Source organism: Oncorhynchus mykiss, unplaced genomic scaffold (genome assembly GCF_013265735.2).
Source record: "Oncorhynchus mykiss isolate Arlee unplaced genomic scaffold, USDA_OmykA_1.1 un_scaffold_121, whole genome shotgun sequence".
Taxonomy (NCBI): domain Eukaryota; kingdom Metazoa; phylum Chordata; class Actinopteri; order Salmoniformes; family Salmonidae; genus Oncorhynchus; species Oncorhynchus mykiss.
Window position 1 is genome coordinate 541,431 of NW_023493662.1, and position 23,563 is coordinate 564,993.

At 44.5% G+C, this 23,563-nt stretch overlaps 2 protein-coding genes across 2 annotated transcripts in view; one reads left to right on the plus strand and one right to left on the minus strand.

The window, feature by feature from the left end:
- The window catches only part of LOC110516932 (E3 ubiquitin/ISG15 ligase TRIM25-like), a 538,607-nt gene that overhangs the window by 496,215 nt on the left and 18,829 nt on the right, over positions 1–23,563 (minus strand). Inside the window, exon 2 of the mRNA XM_036972188.1 lies at positions 21,503–21,598. Within this exon, the coding sequence (XP_036828083.1) occupies positions 21,503–21,598 (96 nt within the window). The remainder of the gene's footprint in view (positions 1–21,502; positions 21,599–23,563) is intronic.
- Positions 1–23,563, plus strand: part of LOC118947079 (E3 ubiquitin/ISG15 ligase TRIM25-like) — a 56,613-nt gene that overhangs the window by 24,629 nt on the left and 8,421 nt on the right. The window lies entirely within an intron of this gene.

A 23,563-nucleotide genomic window follows, 5' to 3' on the forward strand; every position in this document is an offset into this window, starting at 1 on the left:
GACTCTTATAGGAGGGAGGGAGCATTACCCATGTTAAGCTATGGAATGAACTGTATATTTTATGGTGAATTTTAATACAGATTTACTTTAATACAATAATAGTTCCATGAATGTAATTAGTTTGTGTTTTGTAATTATGTTATTGAAACAGGATAAGTCAGTAATGAGGGAATAAATAAGTCCAGTCCAACCATGACCTCTCTCCTCTTTCTCATCCCTCTATCATCACTCCATGGGGGAGTACAACCATTACCTCTCTCCTCTTTCACATCCCTCTATCATCACTCCATGGGGGAGTACAACCGTTACCTCTCTCCTCTTTCATATCCCTCTATCATCACTCCATGGGGGAGTACAACCGTTACCTCTCTCCTCTTTCACATCCCTCTATCATCACTCCATGGGGAAGTACAACCATTACCTCTCTCCTCTTTCACATCCCTCTATCATCACTCCATGGGGGAGTACAACCGTTACCTCTCTCCTCTTTCATATCCCTCTATCATCACTCCATGGGGGAGTCCAACCGTTACCTCTCTCCTCTTTCACATCCCTCTATCATCACTCCATGGGGGAGTACAACCGTTACCTCTCTCCTCTTTCACATCCCTCTATCATCACTCCATGGGGAAGTACAACCATTACCATTACCATTACTCTCTCCTCTTTCACATCCCTCTATCATCACTCCATGGGGGAGTACAACCGTTACCTCTCCTCTTTCATATCCCTCTATCATCACTCCATGGGGGAGTACAACCATTACCTCTCTCCTCTTTCATATCCCTCTATCATCACTCCATGGAGTACAACCATTACCTCTCTCCTCTTTCACATCCCTCTATCATCACTCCATGGAGTACAACCATTACCTCTCCTCTTTCACATCCCTCTATCATCACTCCATGGGGGAGTACAACCATTACCTCTCTCCTCTTTCACATCCCTCTATCATCACTCCATGGGGGAGTCCCAATAATCTCTCCTTCCTCCTGAAGTGGAACATTCCTTCTCTACTCCTCACAAATGTAAAAGCATTGGATTGGTGTTGACATGGGGTAGAGGGAGTTTACATAAACCAGTCATTTCCTTTAAATCCATGAAGGGAAGTGGGAGAGAATCAGATAAAGTTGTGGAGATAAAGGAATATGTGAGGTGAAACCCTCCAGGTACAGATACTGTAAGTAGAACTATAGTAAAGACCAGTATGGACTATCAATACAGGTACTGTATGTAGAACCATAGTAAAGACCAGTATGGACTATCAATACAGATACTGTATGTAGAACCATAGTAAAGACCAGTATGGACTATCAATACAGGTACTGTATGTAGAACCATAGTAAAGACCAGTATGGACTACCAATACAGGTACTGTATGTAGAACCATAGTAAAGACCAGTATGGACTATCAATACAGGTACTGTATGTAGAACCATAGTAAAGACCAGTATGGACTATCAATACAGGTACTGTATGTAGAACCATAGTAAAGACCAGTATGGACTATCAATACAGATACTGTATGTAGAACCATAGTAAAGACCAGTATGGACTACCAATACAGGTACTGTATGTAGAACCATAGTAAAGACCAGTATGGACTATCAATACAGGTACTGTATGTAGAACCATAGTAAAGACCAGTATGGACTATCAATACAGGTACTGTATGTAGAACCATAGTAAAGACCAGTATGGACTATCAATACAGATACTGTATGTAGAACCATAGTAAAGGCCAGTATGGACTATCAATACAGGTACTGTATGTAGAACCATAGTAAAGACCAGTATGGACTATCAATACAGATACTGTATGTAGAACCATAGTAAAGACCAGTATGGACTATCAATACAGGTACTGTATGTAGAACCATAGTAAAGCCCAGTATGGACTATCAATACAAAGTGACCATTTAGAATGAGGCCCAGTTCAATGAGAGGAAGTCTTAACAGAACTGGGGGATGACAGACAGGAAGTGGGGGGGTGGAGATCTAATATATTGTTGTGCCAAACACTAAAGCATGATATTGTAATAAATCTACACCCTATTCCCTACGTAGAACACTACATTAGACCTGGTCAGAAGCACCGTAGTGCACTACGTAGGGAATAGGGAACCATTTGGAAACAGAGACAGTAATTCCCCTGAACATCTTCCTCTTCCTCATCTGGTTTCTTGAACAGCCCTTCACTCCTCCCCTCTTCCTCCCCTCCTCCCTTTTCATTCTATTCTATCAGCCACACCACTAGCTCACCTCCACACAATACATTTACAAGTTAAAGACACACCTTGGAATAAATAACAAAGGAAAACTATTACTAGATGAAGTTGAGTGTTTTTTATTATTTCCCATCACCATAAATCATATTTAATCACTGAACAGTAGCAGACCTAACTTCATCTGTTCCTGACTCTGGATAGTGGATTAAAAAGACCATCAATCTCCAATGATATTAAAGTACTATTCTGAACATTACTGATATACTGAGTGGCAAGTCAAGATATCTGCTGGTTTTATTGTTTGGTCAACAGCACCACCTGCTGGACACGTTTAATGTTGCTGGACTGAGCAGTATGGGAGGATGAAAGATGACACATTTAGGGCCGGTTTCCTGGACATCTACATTGAACATACTGTTTAGTCCAGGACTAGGATTCATCTGTGTCTGGGAAACCAGACCATATAGTTTAGTAGAAAGTAAGTGATACCAGCTTGTAGTGGGCTGACTAGTCCTGAATTGTCCTTTAGTTCCTGGACCATTTTCCATGCAGCTCCAGGTGACAGAGAACACATCAATTAGGACCGAGCCAACAAGCTGATCAATGATAGAATTACATAGAGACAGAGAACCAACTGAGAAAACATATCAATGGTTCTGAATGACAACCAATATACATCAACACCAGACATCATGATTCATGGAAATGTACAAGATTAAAACATTGTATTGAATTTGAATTAATAACAAATCAGTTTACAGTTTAACCAGCTCAGCTATAGACTACACCAGCATGACTAGTATCTATGTGGACCCTACTACAGTTTAACCAGCTCAGCTATAGACTACACCAGCATGACTAGTATCTATGTGGACCCTACTACAGTTTAACCAGCTCAGCTATAGACTACACCAGCATGACTAGTATCTATGTGGACCCTACTACAGTTTAACCAGCTCAGCTATAGACTACACCAGCATGACTAGTATCTATGTGGACCCTACTACAGTTTAACCAGCTCAGCTATAGACTACACCAGCATGACTAGTATCTATGTGGACCCTACTACAGTTTAACCAGCTCAGCTATAGACTACACCAGCATGACTAGTATCTATGTGGACCCTACTACAGTTTAACCAGCTCAGCTATAGACTACACCAGCATGACTAGTATCTATGTGGACCCTACTACAGTTTAACCAGCTCAGCTATAGACTACACCAGCATGACTAGTATCTATGTGGACCCTACTACAGTTTAACCAGCTCAGCTATAGACTACACCAGCATGACTAGTATCTATGTGGACCCTACTACAGTTTAACCAGCTCAGCTATAGACTACACCAGCATGACTAGTATCTATGTGGACCCTACTACAGTTTAACCAGCTCAGCTATAGACTACACCAGCATGACTAGTATCTATGTGGACCCTACTACAGTTTAACCAGCTCAGTTATAGACTACACCAGCATGACAAGTATCTATGTGGACCCTACTACAGTTTAACCAGCTCAGCTATAGACTACACCAGCATGACTAGTATCTATGTGGACCCTACTACAGTTTAACCAGCTCAGCAGTACCATCGAAAATAGAATTGAAACAAAACCCAGGATAGAGGGGCTGAGTGAATGTGGTCTGGACTCTGTGGAGGAGGGTCATTGTGTCAGAGACACTGTAGAAGGACAGAGTACCTGCCTTGTGATCCAGGTACACTCCTACTCTGGAGGACTGAGGGCCTGATACTTTAGTCTCAACATTATTGTGTCTGAAACAATAACCACCTCTAGAGCACTTTAAACTCCAGGACTTGTTATTGTGTCGAAATGCATTATCTCTCTCTGTTCTGCTGATGTCTTTATATGAGACTGCTGTAATAACAACACCAGTCCTCTCCACCTCCCAGTAACAGCATCCAGACAGACCCTCTCTACACAGAACCTGACACCAGTTGGTGAATCTGTCTGGATGGACAGGATATGGTTGGACTTGGTCTGTATAGGTCACCTTTCTGTTCCCTTCAGACAGAGAGAGGTGTGTGTGTGCTGTGTTTGGGTCCAGTGTGAGCTGACAGGAATCTAGGAGAAGAGCAGAGACCAATGAGGGGAGTCAGAACAATAAGTTAAGTCAGATACTGTATCTACCCTGTCTTTGATTAGAGCACAGCAGAGATCAAATCAGAGAAATATGAGGAGTCAGATAGATACCCAGTCTTTGATTAGATCTACTATTGCTATATATTTCTAGAGGGATTGTTAGGAGTGTCAGTAAAAAGAGACTGTTAGTTACTTCACAATAAAGAGACTCACATTGTAACAACTGTTCTCTGGTCTTGGGCTCTGGAGGCAGTACAACATCCACTATATTCACTACAGACACACAAACACATTGACAGAGAGAGGGAATGTTATCATCAGACCATATTCCACATGTATATGACTAGTAGGGAACTTTCAATGGTCTAAAGTTGATGTTCTTATTGTTTTCAACACACCTGTAGTGGAGATCTTGGTCCATTCTCCTTTAAGGAAGTCTTCTAGTTTCTCTCTCAGTTCAGACACAGTCTTACTCGCATCTCCAAAGGACTGAAGAGGACGGACAACAATGCTGGGTAAGTCTGAAGATACACTGATACTGGAGAGAGACTGATACCTCTGGAGAGAGAGAGAGAGAGAGAGAGAGAGAGAGAGACAGAGAGAGTTTGAGTTTTAAATACTCTTTATTGGGTCTGGGGGCCCACCACACAATAAATACTCATACAAAACCACAGTTACACATCAATTAAAAACACAACTCCAATTCCTCCTCCACAGTAACAAAACACAACAGCCTCTGAATACCCCATATACTCAAAAACAGATCAATATTGTTGACAAGTTTATAATAGGCAAACTCAACCCTTACTCTCGCTGCCAACATTCCCTCCAGCATTCCCACCACATCCACAGACCCCTGTCCCCGAATGCTGTTCTTTCGGGTCTTCCATATCGCTAATTTTGCTGCCCCTAACACAAAATTAAGCAACACAACTACACCCTTTTGACTGAACCTGTACTTTGGCCCAAATATATACAGTTGGGAAGAGAAAACCTCTCCCAACATTGAGAACCAATCAGTGATCAGTTCAATCATCCCAACCAACCTGGGACACAGCAAAAGCAGATATGCCAGAGATTCATCCTCAGCACAGAATGGACACCCCTTCCCAACAGTAGGGTCCAGGTGTACCAGATGCATGTTGGTGGCTATAGCTCCATGTATTATCCTCCATTGGAGGTCAGCTGTCCTCTTATCAATAGGCAGTTTATATAATGATCGCCAACAGCCTTTTGGAGAAGCACCTGGACCAAGCACATCCGCCCACCTCGTCGATTTTACCCCTTCCAGGGAAGAGGCATGGGACACCTTCACACATGTTCTGTACATAGCCTTCTTTCCCACCTCCTTGAACTCCCCCAGCTCCGGGGTATCGAAGGAAAGCAGCCTCCCCGCGTCCTCCTCAAATGCCCCCATCGCAGCACTAACAATCAGTGCAGGGAACACATAATCCAGACCCTCCTTCCACCGATCAGAATTGGAAATGTCAGTCACATACTGCAGATGAAGCAATTTCAAGGAGTCGCAGACCTCATCGACGACCTTCCTCAGTAGGCGAGATGATCGGATCCCCGCTCTTTCTCTCAGCTCCTCCAATCTGCTCCTGCTCCGCATCAGATGACCCAGCTTGGTACACCCCACGCCTAATAGGCATGAACGTAGGCTAGCTGAACCCAGAACACGGGACTGGATGGCAGTGTTGTGAAAAAGAGGCTCTTCAAAAAGCCACATCCCTGGTGGCGTGCCGGTCTTACGGGACTTGACAAAGACTCTCCAAGCCTGCATAACAGACTCATAAAATGGAGTCAGGCCAGTCAAATCACCCCCCTCCAGCTTTAAGAGGAAAATATGTTTGTCTAAGCCCAAACAGCCCGCTCTCCTCATCAATATGTAGGCTGTTTCGACCCAGCTAGAACAGTCTCTGTACAACAATCTCTGGGCTGCTTGGAGCCAGAAAGCCGTGATCCTAGAGGAAATGTCCACCAGGCCTTGCCCACCCTCGTGCAGTGGCAGATACAAGGCTGCAGCTTTGATCCAGTGTTGTCCAGACCAGAAGAAATTGACAAGGGTCCTCTGAAGCTCTTGTATCAGACCCTTTGGTGGCTGTAAAATCATTAGTCTGTGCCACAGGGTAGAAGCAGCAAGATTATTAGCTACCAGGACCCGTCCCCTATAGGACAGCTGGGGCAACACCCATTTCCACCTTGACAGTCTGGCACACACTTTCTCCACTACACCCTCCCAGTTCTTTTTCTGAAAGACATCGGAGCCTAGAAAAACTCCCAAAGTCTTCATTCCATCTCTGCCCCACTGAAGCCCCCCTGGTAACCGCGGAGCGGACCCCATCTGAAGCTGACCTGCCCACAGCGCTTCACTCTTTCCCCAATTGACTCTAGCTGAGGAGGCCCCCTCATACACCTTTAAAGTGTTTGAGAGAACCTTAACATCCTCACCCCCTGTAATAAAAACGATCACGTCATCTGCATACGCAGACAGTGCTATCGTGGGACCCTTCATTACACCTGGCACAGAGAAACTAGTAAGCTTCGCTCTTAAAAAACAAAGCATTGGTTCAATCGCCAGACTATATAACTGCCCTGAAATTGGGCATCCCTGCCTGATGCCCCTTTCGACAGGGATGGGGCAACTCAAACCACCACCAACCTTCACCATACACGAGGCTCCAGCATACAGTAAATTCACCCAAGACAGAAAAACATCCCCAAACCCAAAGGCTTTCATTGTTTTAACCTGTTGGATCTCTAGGGGCGCTATTTCATTTTTGGATAAAAAACGTTCCCGTTTTAAGCGCGATATTTTGTCACGAAAAGATGCTCGACTATGCATATTCTTGACAGTTTTTGAAAGAAAACACTCTGAAGTTTCAGAATCTGCAAAGATATTGTCTGTAAGTGCCCCAGAACTCATTCTACAGGCGAAACCAAGATGATGCGTCAAGCAGGAAATGAGCAGAATCTCTGAAGCTCTGTTTTCCATTGTCTCCTTATATGGCTGTGATTGCACAAGGAATGAGCCTACACTTTCTGTCGTTCCCCCAAGGTGTTAGCAGCATTGTGACGTATTTGTAGGCATATCATTGGATGATTGACCATAAGAGACTACATTTTCCAAGTGTCCGCCTGGTGTCCTGCGTGGAATTCGGTGCGCAAACGCCAGCTGCTTGTACTTTTCCATTTGATTGAGGGGAGAAACCATGCTTCCACGAACGATATATCATTAAAGAGATATGTGAAAAACACCTTGAGGATTGATTCTAAACAACGTTTGCCATGTTTTCAGTCGATATTATGGAGTTAATTTGGAAAAAAGTTCGCGTTTTGAGGACTGAATTTTCGTTTTTTTTTTGGTAGCCAAATGTGATGTAGAAAACGGAGCTATTTCGAATTCACAAATAATCTTTTTTGGAAAAACTGAGCATCTGCTATCTAACTGAGAGTCTCCTCATTGAAAACATCCGAAGTTCTTCAAAGGTAAATGATTTTATTTGAAGGCTTTTATGTTTTTGTTGAAATCTTGCGTGCTGGATGCTAACGCTAATGCTAACGCTAAATGCTACGCTAGCTAGCCACTTTTACACAAATTATTGTTTTCCTATGGTTGAGAAGCATATTTTGAAAATCTGAGATGACAGTGTTGTTTACAAAAGGCTAAGCTTGAGAGATGGCATATTTATTTCATTTAATTTGCGATTTTCATGAATAGTTAACGTTGCGTTATCGTAGGTCTGTAAATAGAATCCCGGATCCGGGTTTGGTAGACGCAACAGGTTAAACAAGTACTGGTGGTCCACACGATCAAAAGCCTTCTCCTGATCCAACGAAAGTAAACCCACATTTACATCAGACAGTTTACAAATGTCTAAAACATCTCTTATCAGAAACAAGTTGTCAACAATAGAGCAATCAGGTACACAGTAGGACTGTATCAACAATCCCAGATACTCTTTCAACCTGTTTGAGAGACATTTAGAAACAATTTTGTATTCTGCGCACAGCAAGGCAACAGGTCTCCAATTTTTTATGAGAGCCAAATCCCCCTTTTTTGGCAACAGTGAAAGCACCGCACGTTGACATGATACAGGAAGAGAACCCTCATGAAAAGATTCACACAGCACTTCATAAAAATCCTCCCCAATAGACCCCCAAAAGTGCTTATAAAACTCAGATGGTAAACCATCGATGCCAGGGGCTCGGCCTGTTGAGAGCTGCATAACTGCTGTGGACAGCTCTTGCAGTGTAATATCAGCGTCCAATGCGACTCTCTGCTCAGGTCCCAATTGAGGAAGACCGTGTAACAACTGTTCAGTACATAAAGAGTCACAATCCTCCGCCTTATAAAGGGATGAGTAAAAATCCACGGCATGTTGACGCATTTCAATAGCATTCGTGGTCACCTTCCCATCAGGGAGACGAAGGCAGACCATCTGTTTGCGTTGAAACTTTGACTGTCCTAGGTTGGAAAAAAAAGCGCTAGGAGCATCCATATCCTTGAGGGAAGTAAAACGAGACCTAATCAAGGCACCCTTCACTCTTTCATGCAGAAACGACCTCAGTTCATGTCTCTTGTCCTGTAAGTTCATGACTAGTCCAGGGTCGTTCTGAGTGGGCAGCTTCAATTCAGTAGATTTGATGTCCTGTTCTAGGGCCTTGATAGTCTCTTTAACCTCAATTTGAGACAGAGCAGTATACTGTTGACAAAAAACTCGTATTTGGGCCTTCCCAACCTCCCACCATTGTCTCAAGGACTCAAAATTCCCTTTTATACCCCTCCATTTTTCCCAAAACAACAAAAACCTGCCACAAAACATGACATCATGTAACAATTTAACATTAAAATACCAGTAAGGCGATGACCGTCGTGGACAGGACAAGTGAATATCAACAGTAACAATATGATGATCAGAGAAACCCACAGGAGTAATGGCACACTTTCCAACCCTACTACAGTAGTGATCAGATACATACAACCTGTCTAACCTTGCTGCACTGACATGACCTTCATTAATTTTTAGCCATGTGTACTGCCTAACTTTGGCATTCCTTACTCTCCACACATCAGAAAGCTCAAACTCAGTTAATAGGCCAGACAGGCAGGTGGCTGACCGCAGGTGAGGTTCTTCAGCGGTGCGATCAACAGTAAAATCCACTGTACAGTTCCAGTCACCCCCTAAAACCATACACCCCTCTTGGTCACACTGTCTTAAGGTTTCCTTTATTTGATCAAACATAGCAATACGCTCTGTACCCTCATTAGGAGCATAAACATTCAAAAAAACAAACATAACATCCACCTTGACCAATAAAACCCGACCCTTGACAATCTCTGTTGTAGATACCACAGTCACCCCTAAGCCTGAGGAAAACAAGATTGCCACCCCAGCACTGAAATTAGTACCATGACTGAGTACATGCTGCCCCTCCCACCACATACCCCAGTCAACCTCATGTTCCTCATCACTGTGTGTCTCCTGTAGGAAAACTACATTAAGCCTTTTCTGTTTTATTACTTCTAATACCCAAGCCCTCTTATTCCTGTCCCTTCCCCCATTAATATTGAGAGAACCTACCCTTAGCACCTCCATATAGAAAAGAGAAAAGAAAAGCAGAAGAAACCACAGAGAAACCAACGAGAAAAAAGACACCCTATGAAGCATGATTATTTTTCTTTCTTCTCTTAACCTGAACACGTTTCCCACCACCTTTTGCTGCTGCAACAGTAGTAATACATTTCCTCAAGCGAAACCGCTTCTTCTCACTCAGCTGGTCTAACCCCACCGTCTTCTGTAACATCACAGCTGACCTCACAAACTTATCAACATCAAAATAATCTGCCAATTTGACAGATTTCCCAAAAGTCTGATCCAAAAACTCATTTACCTCCTCTAGATCATAAACTGAGTCCTCGCCAGCAGTTGTAATATCTAAAGAGATATCCATATCATTCTCCTGATCCTCAGCTGAGACCACAGACAACTGACTCCCCTCTACCACATCCCTTTCAACACTCCCCACTTGCACCTCATCACTCGTACCAGGCATCTCCTCCACTACCTGGGAGACTAGCCCCACCTGAACATCACTACTCATAGTGGGCATCTCCTCCACTAACTGGGAGCCTAGCTCCACATGAACCCCAGCACTCGTAGTGGGCATCTCCTCTACTACCTTGGAGCTTAGCTCCACATGAAAACCCTCCTGTACCTCATTACTCGTAGTGGGCATCTCCTCCACTACCTGGGAGCCTAGCTCCACATGAAAACCCTCTTGTACCTCATTACTCGTAGTGGGCATCCCCTCCACTACCTGGGAGCCTAGCTCTACATGAACCCCAGCACTCGTAGTGGGCATCTCCTCCACTACCTGGGAGCCTAGCTCCACATGAAAACCCTCCTGAACCTCATTACTCGTAGTGGGCATCTCCTCCACTACCTGGGAGCCTAGCTCCACATGAATCCCCTCCTTTACCCCAGCACTCATACTGGGCACCTGCTCACCAGTCTGAGGAACTGGCTCTTCAGATACATCCTTACCTTCTACAACAATACTTTTCTGTAGCATAACATTTCCCTCTAATACAAGTTGCAACCCCGTGCCCTCAACACGGATAACTTGTTCCTCAGCACCAGGTGCTTGTGGCTGCTCTGCCGCTGTCGGCCCACCTCTCCCTACATCAGTGGGCCCAGGCGTTACGATGACCACCTCTCCCTACATCAGTGGGCCCAGACGTTACGATGACCACCTCTCCCTACATCAGTGGGTCCAGGCGTTACCATGACCACCTGCGCCCCTCCCTCGGCCTTCTCCCTTTTCGGGCAAGCATGTCGCTTATGACCAACATCCCCACACTCAAAACACCGTTGACTACCCGTACTAGCATAAGCCATATACAGTCTATTGTCATACTTGATTTTAAACGATAACTCTAAAGTCTGCTCCGGTGAGTCCAGAAACATAAACACCTGTCGCCGAAACGACCTAACCTGTTTCAACACCGGGTGTTTGCAACCCAACGGGACCTTAATTGAACTGGCGAACTTCCCAAAGCGCAATAACTCGCGCTCCAATAGCTCATTTGGAATAAACGGTGGTACATTTGAAATCCTTACCCTTGTTGACGGAGAAAAAAGCAGCGTAACTGGAATAAACATTCCTTTAAGAAGTACACCATGCTCAACCATCCGATCAACCAGACATTCTTCTTTAAGAAATACCACCACAGCTTTATTCATCCGGGATGCATAAGCAATATTCTCATAGCCTACCTTCTCTCCTACGGCGACCAGAAACTCCTCCACCGTGACAGTAGCTTCAGTAACACACCTAAAGCCCATTCGGGCTGCCATCCCCGCCAAAATCAGGGTAATTTCGATACGAAAAACTTAATTCTACCACAACAAAAAAAGTAAAAATAATAACCTTAATCATGCACAGAAGAAAACCAAAAAAATGCCACCAAGAAATAGCAAACCGAAAGAAAGTTGTGAATATCTAACTCTCCACAACACACGCACTCCTTCACTCAAACATTTCCCAGCATGCACCAATCACTCCCAGCATGCAGAGACAGAGAGAGAGAGAGAGAGAGAGAGAGAGACAGAGAGACTGATAACTCTGGAGAGAGAGAGAGAGAGACTGATAACTCTGGAGAGAGAGAGACATAGAGAGAGAAGAGCAGAGCAGAGGTCAGGATCAGAGCTCCTGCATTTTTTAGCATTTTCTTTAAAAAAGATAGATTAGGAGTTAGATGAACTTGGATTTTTTGTCAGGAACACATACTGGATTCTACCCTCTTCAACATAACCCCTACTTCAAATCAAAACTTAAAACCTACAACCTGATTTTGGACGGAATTACGGAATCACCTGGAAAGTTCACAACAACCAAGGATTTATTACCCTATACAGCAAATTCTCTGGAAAACAACAGAAACCTGAAAACACCATCCAACCTGGAACTGAGTGAGTAATGTTTAGTCTGAAACGATATTTTATTTCCAAAAGCCAAGAAGAAAAATACACAACATTACTTTATAAGGACTGAATTCTGACATAATTCTGCCAAGCTTGATACAGCTTCAACTAGCACTGAAGTGTCAAGTGAGAGGTGTCAAAGCCCATTAGCCCAACAATGGCAGGAGAGTCACACAGTCTACCCCAACCAAATGGAGAGGCCTTAGAAGCTCCCTCCCGCTGTTCAGAGGTAATTAAAATACAGTACCCTGTGCATGTAAAGAATGATAAGGCAAGAAAAGACCACAAGAAGAAGCTCCTTATGGAAAATCAACACTTTTTGCTGACTATTACAAAAATGGGAACATCAGCAACCTTATCTTCCACACAAACCATCCCCTGGCATGGCACAGTGCTATATTAGCACACTACCCCTTTGTTACGAGAGGGGGGGTTAACGATGGGTGGAAACTCAGAATACTTGATAACGAGGACTCTGAGTTAAGTAATATAAATATCTATAAATCCGGAACAGTAATGGTACAGAATAACCACAAACAGTTTCAGCTGGACTTTCACCTAATCAAAGAATTAGCCCAGCAGGAGAAGCTCTCCCTTGATAAAGATACCCCCACCCCGAGTGGGTCAGACCAGACCTCTTCATTATGTAACCCCACAGATGAGCAACCCCCAGCGGAGAGTCAACCTCCCAGCACAGATTACCACTCCCTCATTGAAATGAAGGACAAATTCACCCAGCTGGAGGTAAGGCAGGTGGAGCTGGAAAAGCAGGTGATTACACTTCAGTCAGCACAGACCCAGACAACAGTCCAGCACAACAACAGCCCCTTAACCAGACCCGGAGAGCTGGAGGTGGACAGAGTCATATCTGCACTTTGGACAGTGGTGAGACAAATACAACAGGAGAAAGAGGAGCAGAACAGAGCACTAGAGGAGAGTATCAGACTGCTGGTGGAGGAGAGGTTGAGGGGGATGGAGGAGAGGGTGAGGGGGATGGAGGAGAAGTTGAGGGGGACGGCGTGTGACAGAGAACAACCCACTAGAGAGGTGGCCACCCCCACAGAGAAGCCAGCAGAACAGCCCACCTCAGCACCCGACAAAAGTCTCGACACCACAGCAGAACAGTCCACACCAGACCCTGACCATAGAGTCGACATCACAGCAGAACAGACAAATGAAGAACCCCAAGCCAAGCGTCTCTCACCCCCTCTGAGCACCCCCCCTGTCAGCCACCCTGATAGCCCTTCTGACAACCCTCTCACACCCACTGAGGACAAACACAAGACACAGATTGTACTACTTATGGACTCAAATGGGAAATATATAGAAGAAAAAAAACTTTTTCCCAAACACAGTGTGTCTAAACTCTGGTGTCCAACACCCAGCGCGCCCTCGACCTTCTGTCTGAGGACCAACTAGGCTCACCTAGCCACATAATAATACACACAGGCACCAACAACCTGAGAACACAGCAGGAAAGGGTGACCACAGCACTGAAGGGAGTGATTGAAAAGGATTATTCTACTTTCCCCAACGCACAAGTGGTTATCTCCACCCTGCTACCACGAAAAGACTTCCACCCTGCCACAATACAGCGGGTAAATGCAAGTATTTCCCGTGACTGTGCCTCAAAACCAAATGTCCTCCTGGCCCACCACTCCACCCTGGACTTGAACAGTCTCTATGACCAGGTCCACCTCTACAAGGCAGCAGTGCCCACCTTTGCCCGAACTCTAAAGGACATCACTCTCAAACGTATCCCCAACACTTCACACAGGAGCAACAGATCAATAGACACCCCACCCAGACCAACGAGACACCCTCCCAGACCTGCAGGACCCCCCCCCCCCCCCCGGACCTACACATAGAGGACCAACGTCAAGAGGAATTACATCCAGACCACAGCACCCTCAGACACATCCACACCCCACCCCAACCAATCAACACCCCCCCACATCAGCCATGCCCACATCCCATTTAGGCCCCCTCAGATCAGACCTATGCCACTCCTGCCCACCCCATGCACCCCACCCCCGCAAAGAGGGCCTCAACATGGAAGCCACACATATGCCCAGGTAGTGAGCATGCAAACAGTCCCGACCCCCACGCTTACACTCGCCCAAGTCAATGGCATGTACCAGATGCTCAGCAGGCTCTGCTCACACTTACTGGCCTGAGGCCAAACCACGACCAACAACATTGGACACTCTATGGAGCAAAAAGCCTTCACTATATCATCCTGGAATATCCAAGGCCTGAGGTCATCTGCCGTTGGCCTAAAGAGCAGGAACCTGGACTTCACCAAAGAAATTGGTAATACAGACATTGTCATCCTGCAAGAAACCTGGTATAGAGGAGACGGACCCACTGGTTGCCCTCTAGGTTACAGAGAACTGGTAGTCCAGTCCACCAAACTATCAGGTGTGAAACAGGGAAGGGACTCAGGGGGTATGCTAATTTGGTATAGAGCAGACCTAACTCACTCCATTAAATTAATCAAAACAGGAACATTCTACATTTGGCTAGAAATTCAAAAGGAAATGATCCTAACAGAGAAAAATGTCCTCTTGTGTGCTACCTTTATCCCCACACTAGAATCCCCATACTTTAATGAAGACAGCTTCTCCATCCTGGAGGGGGAAAACAATCATTTCCAGGCCCAGGGACATGTACTAGTCTGTGGCGACCTAAATGCAAGAACCGGACAAGAACCTGACACCCTCAGCACACAGGGGGACAAACACCTGCCTGGGGGTGACAGCATTCCCTCCCACATATGCCCCCCTAGGCACAACTATGACAACATAACCAACAAAAACGGGTCACAACTCCTGCAGCTCTGTCGCACGCTGGGTATGTACATAGTCAATGGTAGGCTTTGAGGGGACTCCTGTGATAGGTACACCTATAGCTCATCTCTTGGCAGTAGTACTGTAGACTACTTTATCACTGACCCCAACCCAGAGTCTCTCAGAGCGTTCACAGTCAGCCCACTGACACCCCTATCAGACCACAGCAAAATCACAGTCTACTTGATCAGAGCAATACTCAATCATGAGGCATCAAAGCCAAAGGAACTGAGTAACATTAAGAAATGCAATAGATGGAAGGAATGCAGTTTGGAAACCTACCAAAAAAAAATTAGGCCACAACAAATTCAATCCCGTTTAGACAATTCCCTGGGTAAAACGTTCCACTGTAATAGTGAAGGTGTAAACTTGGCAGTAGAAAATCTTAACAGTGTATTTGACCTCTCAGCTTCCCTATCAAATCTAAAAATCTCAAATAGAAAACCGAAGAAAATGAACAACAATGACAAATGGTTTGATGAAGAATGCAAAAATCTAAGAAAGAAATTGAGAAACCTGTCCAACCAAAAACATAGAGACCCGGAAAACCTGAGTCTACGCCTTCACTATTGGTGAATCACTAAAACAATACTGAAATACACTACGGAAAAAGAAGGAACAGCATGTCAGAAATCAGCTCAATGTAATTGAAGAATCCATAGGCTCTAACCACTTCTAGGAAAATTGGAAAACAAACAACAACACGAATAATTATCTATCCAAAATTGAGATGTATGGGTAAACCACTTCTCCAATCTTTTTGGCTCTATAACAAAGAATAAAGAGCAAAATCATATACATGATCAAATACAGATCTTAGAATTAACTATTAAAGACTACCAGAACCCACTGGATTCTCCAATTACATTGAATGAGTTACAGGACAAAAGAAAAACCCTCCAACCCAAAAAGGCCTGTGGTGTTGATGGTATCCTCAATGAAATGATCAAATATACAGACAACAAATTCCAATTGGCTCTACTAAAACTCTTTATCATCATACTTAGCTCTGGCATCTTCCCCAATATTTGGAACCAAGGACTGATCACCCCAATCCACAAAAGTGGAGACAAATTTGACCCCAATAACTACCGTGGAATATGCGTCAACAGTAACCTTGGGAAAATCCTCTGCATTATCATTAACAGCAGACTCGTACATTTCCTCAATGAAAATGTACTGAGCAAATGTCAAATTGGCTTTTTACCAAATTACCGTACAACAGACCATGTATTCACCCTGCACACCCTAATTGACAACCAAACAAACCAAAACAAAGGCAAAGTCTTCTCATGCTTTGTTGATTTCAAAAAAGCCTTCGACTCAATTTGGCATGAGGGTCTGCTATACAAACAGATGGAAAGTGGTGTTGGGGGTGAAACATATGACATTATGAAATCCATGCACAAAAACAGCAAGTGTGCGTGCGGTTAAAATTGGCAAAAAACACAGATTTCTTTACACAGGGTCGTGGAGTGAGACAGGGATGCAGCTTAAGCCCCACCCTCTTCAACAAATGCATCAACGAATTGGCGCGGGCACTAGAAAAGTCTGAAGCACCCGGCCTCACCCTACTAGAATCCGAAGTCAAATGTCTGCTGTTTGCTGATGATCTGGTGCTTCTGTCACCAACCAATGAGGGCCTACAGAAGCACCTAATATCTTCTGCACAGATTCTGTCAGACCTGGGCCCTGACAGACCTGGGCCCTGACAGACCTGGGCCCTGACAGACCTGGGCCCTGACAGACCTGGGCCCTGACAGACCTGGGCCCTGACAGACCTGGGCCCTGACAGACCTGGGCCCTGACAGACCTGGGCCCTGACAGACCTGGGCCCTGACAGACCTGGGCCCTGTCAGACCTGGGACCTGACAGACCTGGGCCCTGACAGACCTGGGCCCTGACAGTAAATCTCAGTAAGACCAAAATAATAGTGTTCCAAAAAAGGTCCAGTCACCAGGACCACAAATACAAATTCCATCTAGACACTGTTGCCCTAGAGCACACAAAAAACTATACATACCATGGCCTAAACATCAGCGCCACAGGTAACTTCCACAAAGCTGTGAACGATCTGAGAGACAAGGCAAGAAGGGCATTCTATGCCATCAAAGAAACATAAATTTCAACATACCAATTAGGATTTGGCTAAAAATACTTGAATCAGTCATAGAGCCCATTGCCCTTTATGGTTGTGAGGTCTGGGGTCCGCTCACCAACCAAGACTTCACAAAATGGGACAAACACCAACTTGAGACTCTGCACGCAGAATTCTGCAAAAATATCCTCTGTGTACAACGTAGAACACCAAATAATGCATGCAGAGCAGAATTAGGCCGATACCCACTAAATATCAAAATCCAGAAAAGAGCCGTTAAATTCTATAACCACCTAAAAGGAAGCGATTCACAAACCTTCCACAACAAAGCCATCACCTACAGAGAGATGAACCTGGAGAAGAGTCCCCTAAGCAAGCTGGTCCTGGGGCTCTGTTCACAAACACAAACGCGCCCTACAGAGCCCCAGGACAGCAGCACAATTGGACCCAAGCAAATCATGAGAAAACAAAAAGATAATTACTTGACACATTGGAAAGAATTAACAAAAAAACAGAGCAAACTAGAATGCTATTTGGCCCTACACAGAGAGTACACAGCGGCAGAATACCTGACCACTGTGACTGACCCAAAATTAAGGAAAGCTTTGACTATGTACAGACTCAGTGAGAATAGCCTTGCTATTGAGAAAGGCCGCCGTAGGCAGACATGGCTCTCAAGAGAAGACAGGCTATGTGCTCACTGCCCACAAAATGAGGTGGAAACTGAGCTGCACTTCCTAACCTCCTGCCCAATGTATGACCATATTAGAGAGACATATTTCCCTCAGATTACACAGATCCAAAAAGAATTCGAAAACAAATCCAATTTTGATAAACTCCCATAACTACTGGGTGAAATACCACAGTGTGCCATCACAGCAGCAAGATTTGTGACCTGTTGCCACGAGAAAAGGGCAACCAGTGAAGAACAAACACCATTGTAAATACAACCCATATTTATACTTATTTTCCGTTGTATACCTTAACCATTTGTCCATTGTTAAAACACTGTATATATATATATATATATATATATATATAATATGACATTTGTAATGTCTTTATTGTTTTGAAACTTCTGTATGTGTAATGTTTACTGTTAATTTTAATTGTTTATTACACTTGTGTATATTATCTACCTCACTTGCTTTGGCAATGTTAACACATGTTTCCCATGCCAATAAAGCCCCTTGAATTGAATTGAAATTGAGAGAGAGAGCGAGAGAGAGAGAGAGAGAGGGAGAAAGAGAGAGACAGAGAGAGACAGAGAGGGAGAGAGAGACAGAGAGAGAGACAGTAGGTACAGTATCCTCTCTGGAACTCATTGAGTCAGACCTCTGCCACCCTGCTCTCCAGGTCCACCAGGCCTTGTCCTCCCTCCTGGACAGTCAGGTACAGAACGCCTCTTGGTCCTGCTCTACTCTCCTCCCTCCTGGACAGACAGGTACAGAACACCTCTTGGTTCTGCTCTACTCTCCTCCCTCCTGGACAGACAGGTACAGAACACCTCTTGGTCCTGCTCTACTCTCCTCCCTCCTGGACAGACAGGTACAGAACACCTCTTGGTCCTGCTCTACTCTCCTCCCTCCTGGACAGACAGGTACAGAACACCTCTTGGTCCTGCTCTACTCTCCTCCCTCATGGACAGAATATCCCTCTCTCTCCGGCCATGACAGTACACACACAGGCCTATAGGCCCACACTCACTAGCCTATAGGCCCACACTCACTAGCCTATAGGCCCACACTCACTAGCCTATAGGCCCACACTCACTAGCCGGGTAACACCCCCATATGTCCGGGGTTAACTAGATATTATCTGAGTCATTTATAGCCTGGCACAGATAGTAAAACTACATTAAATACAACGTTAACTAGATATTATCTGTGTCATTTATAGCCTGGCACAGATAGTAAAACTACATTAAATACAACGCTGCCAACCAGATAGAAGGACCAGTTCAATGTACAATGTCCTAAACACAATGGAGTAAACACCACCTCTTCCTTCCTAATCTGACCTTTGAATCTTGGTCCACCGACCTTTAGAGGACATATAAATGCCGTCCCTTGGGCTCAGAGTCCCATCTCTTCTGCCACAAATCTATCAAAATGTCTCTGATCTTACATTTGGCCCCACCTCTACTCAGTGGAAGATTAATATCCATTATATCTTGTTTCAAAGCTCTTTTAGATAACTGGTCTACAATATAATTTCCTTCCACACCTGAATGTGCTGGGACCCAGCAGAATCTCACTACCTCAACCATTCTCTCAATTCTCCATAGTAACATTAATACCTCCAATAGTATGGCAGCTACTCGGCCTCCGACTACAAGGCACTACAGAGGGTAGTGCGAATGGCCCAGTACATCACCAAGGGCAGGGCAAGCGGTACCGGAGCACCAAGTCTAGGTCCAGGTCCAAGAGGCTTCTAATTTGTAATCAAATGGCTCCCCAGACTATTTGCATTGCCCCCCCCCCTTTTACACCACTGCTACTCTCTGTTACTATCATCTATGCATAGTCACTTTAATTACTCTACCTTCATGTACATTCATTACCTCAACTAACCGATGCCTCAGCGCATTGACTCTGTATCGGTACCCCCTGTATATAGCCTCCACATTGACTCTGTACCGGTACCCCCCTGTATATAGCCTCCACATTGACTCTGTACCGTAATACCCTGTATTTAGCCTCCACATTGACTCTGTACCGGTACCCCCCTGTATATAGCCTCCACATTCTACATATCTGCACATCAAATCCAGGAAGGTAAACGCCTGCTCCTGTGCTCCACTATCTGGGTTCTACATATCTGCACATCAAATCCAGGAAGGTAAACGCCTGCTCCTGTGCGCCACTATCTGGGTTCTACATATCTACACATCAAATCCAGGAAGGTAAACGCCTGCTCCTGTGCTCCACTATCTCGGTTCTACATATCTGCACATCAAATCCAGGAAGGTAAAGACCTGCTCCTGGGCTCCACTATCTGGGTTCTACATATCTACACATCAAATCCAGGAAGGTAAACGCCTGCTCCTGTGCTCCACTATCTGGGTCCTACATATCTGCACATCAAATCCAGGAAGGTAAACGCCTGCTCCTGTGCTCCACTATCTGGGTTCTACATATCTGCACATCAAATCCAGGAAGGTAAAGACCTGCTCCTGGGCTCCACTATCTGGGTTCTATATATCTACACATCAAATCCAGGAAGGTAAACGCCTGCTCCTGTGCTCCACTATCTGGGTTCTACATATCTGCACATAAAATCCAGGAAGGTAAAGACCTGCTCCTGGGCTCCACTATCTGGGTTATTGGATCCATCTGTGAAAAGCGGGAAAACAGCTTCACTTCTACCAATGTAATTGTCAACCAGTTTCCCTTCATCACTGACTTCTGACCAATCTTTCCTTTTCTCTACCAAGGTCAGATCAACAACAGGATCTGGGAGTAACCATGGAGGAACATCCCCTATCACCACAGAAGGGCCAACCTCCAACTCCCTCAAACCACTCTCATCAGCAAGCTTTCCAACTGTCCAACCAAAACAACTGCCTTGTCTACTAGTATATTCCCATCAGTCATCTAGAACAGTAGCAGTGGGATGCTCAACCTCACAGCCTTTCAACCCAATAAGCTGATGACAATTTATTACGTCTTATATCCAAAGGCATCTCACCTGCCTCCACTAGTAAGACACATACAGATGTTGATTTAAATGCACCAATACATATCCTTAAAGCTAAATACTGGATTCTGTCCAGCTTCTGAAGACAAGTCTTTGCTGCTGTTCCATAAACACCTGTAATCAACTGTTGTCCTGATCAGAGCTCTATAAATATCCATCAACGATTGTCTGTCAGCATCCCATTCACTATAACTGGCAAGAATCCTACCCTGTCTTTCTTGTAATATTAATTAATGTTTGTTCATTAGGAAGGGGTTATATGGCATGAACCTAGGAAGAAAGGAATGTATGTTGAAAGAGAACGGAGAGGGTCATTAACCTATGTTTGAACCGACCTGGCTGTAAATCTGTGGAGATAAGAGAGGATAAGAGAGGACAGGGGATAAGAGAGGACAGGGGATAAGATAGGGCAGGGGATAAGATAGGACAGAGGATAAGAGAGGACAGGGGATAAGAGAGGACATGGGATAAGAGAGGACAGAGGATAAGAGAGGAGAGAAGTGAAATGGTGTGTCTCCTCTGGTCAACAATACTCACCTTGAAAGACTTCACAGCCTGTTTGAGCTCCTTCAGCTTCTTCTCTCTCTCCTGGAATCTCTGCTGGACCTTCTGCTGACTCATCCCCAGCTGCCTCTGTGGAGAATCACTCTTCAATGAGCTATCAAGCTTTATTTGTCCAGTAGATCAATAGTATAGTAATGTGACATAGGACCCATAGAGAGGAAGGTCTACAATCCTGAGGAAGTCCCTTTACAATATTATATTATGTTGCTATGTGAATCATTATAGTTTTTATGGTAGGCCTACATGTATCAAGGGGTTGAGACTGAACTTTGGACTCATAAAAGGCCATTCAGAATGATAATAGTGTTTGAGTCAACATATCTATATACTCAAGGTTTGTGTTCATATTTGTGGATCCATTTCATTTGAATGATCTCATATTCAAACAGTCTTAGTTCCTACTGTATCTTTAATTCTTTGTTTATCAGACAGTCACCAACAAGTTGTTCTGGTCTTACCTGTTTCTCAGTCCTCTCTTCTGCAGCTGACACTGTATCATGGCCTTTATGTTCATCCATCACACACAGATAACAGATACACTGCTGATCGGTACGACAGTAAACCTCCAGCAGTTTGTCATGATGAGAGCAGATCTTCTTCTGTAGTTGTGCCGTGGCTTTGACCAGCTGGTGCTTCTTCAAAGCAGAAGATTCATAGTGAGGTTGGAGGTGAGTCTCACAGTAAGAGGCCAGACACACCAGACAGGACATGAGGGCTTTCTGCTTTCTGGTCCCAGTGCAGACATCACACCCCACATCTCCAGGTCCAGCATAGCACAGAGCAGGAGGGGGAGCAGCCTGGAGTCCTGTCTTCCTCAGTTTCTCCACCAGCTCAGCCAACATGTTATTTTTCCTCAGAGTTGGCCTTGGAGTGAAGGTCTCTCTGCACTGAGGACAGCAATAGACCCTTTTCAGAACATCCTGATCCCAGCAGCCCTCAATACAGCTCCTACAGTAACTGTGTCCACAGGGAATAACCACCGGCTCTTTCAGTAGATCCAGACAGACAGAACAACAGAACTGGTCCTGGTCCAGCAGAACTCCCTGTTGAGCCATTTGGACGGTTGTTCACTCTCACACAGACAGACGACAGAGAGACTCAGATCAGTTGCGTTTCCTCAGAAGAGAGTTTGTGGGAGGGGGAGGGACATCCTGGTTCTGCCAGAGGGGTGGGGTTAGAAGGAGGGAGGGGTTAGAGGAATGGAGGAAGAGAGTGAGGAACTGCATGCAACAGCAAGAGGGAGACAAATAGTTTTGTTCCAAGGTTAGAGCCCTTAACATGGTACAAATGACATAATGAATCTGAAAATGTGAGTTGTTAGAATATATGAAGGGTAACATTTTCTATGAAGTACGTATGTATCATTATTTGAATGACCTTTGTCGTGTCTTTACTATCATTAACTGAAGACTGATAGTTTTTATCAAAGATTCTTTGTAATTAGTTACTATGCAATCAACTGATTAATCACGTAACTGTAATTAACTAGGAAATAGGGGGCACCAAGGAATGTATTCAGATTACAAAGTTAGAATTTCCCAATATAACCTTTCAGATATTTTCATATCTGATCAATCGTCTTCTGATTAATGATTCATTTATTTTACCTCACGTTAGTCTCATTCCAAACATCGTAAATTGTTGGTTATCTGCACAAACCCAGTCTTCACTATGAGTTATCCATACATCATTTGTCTTAAATAATTTATTTATTACTAAGTAATTCACAGAAATGCATAAGCAAACAGACATGGTAAATGTGGTTACATGAAATGATAGGAGAATGTGCTCTAGTGGGCTGAACCGGCTTGTTAGACAAGGGAGAAGCGGGGACTAAGACGTCACTACAGAGTGATAATTATAACAATTAAAATGCTAATCCTTTACACATGAATGCTCACTCATTCGGGAACAATTGCAATCAATATATATATTTACGCTCAGTCATTTGTAGAATTGTCCGTCTCTCCCGCTCTCTCTCTGTCTTGGTTAGAGGGGATAGTTCAAAGTGACATTCATTATAGAATGGATGTT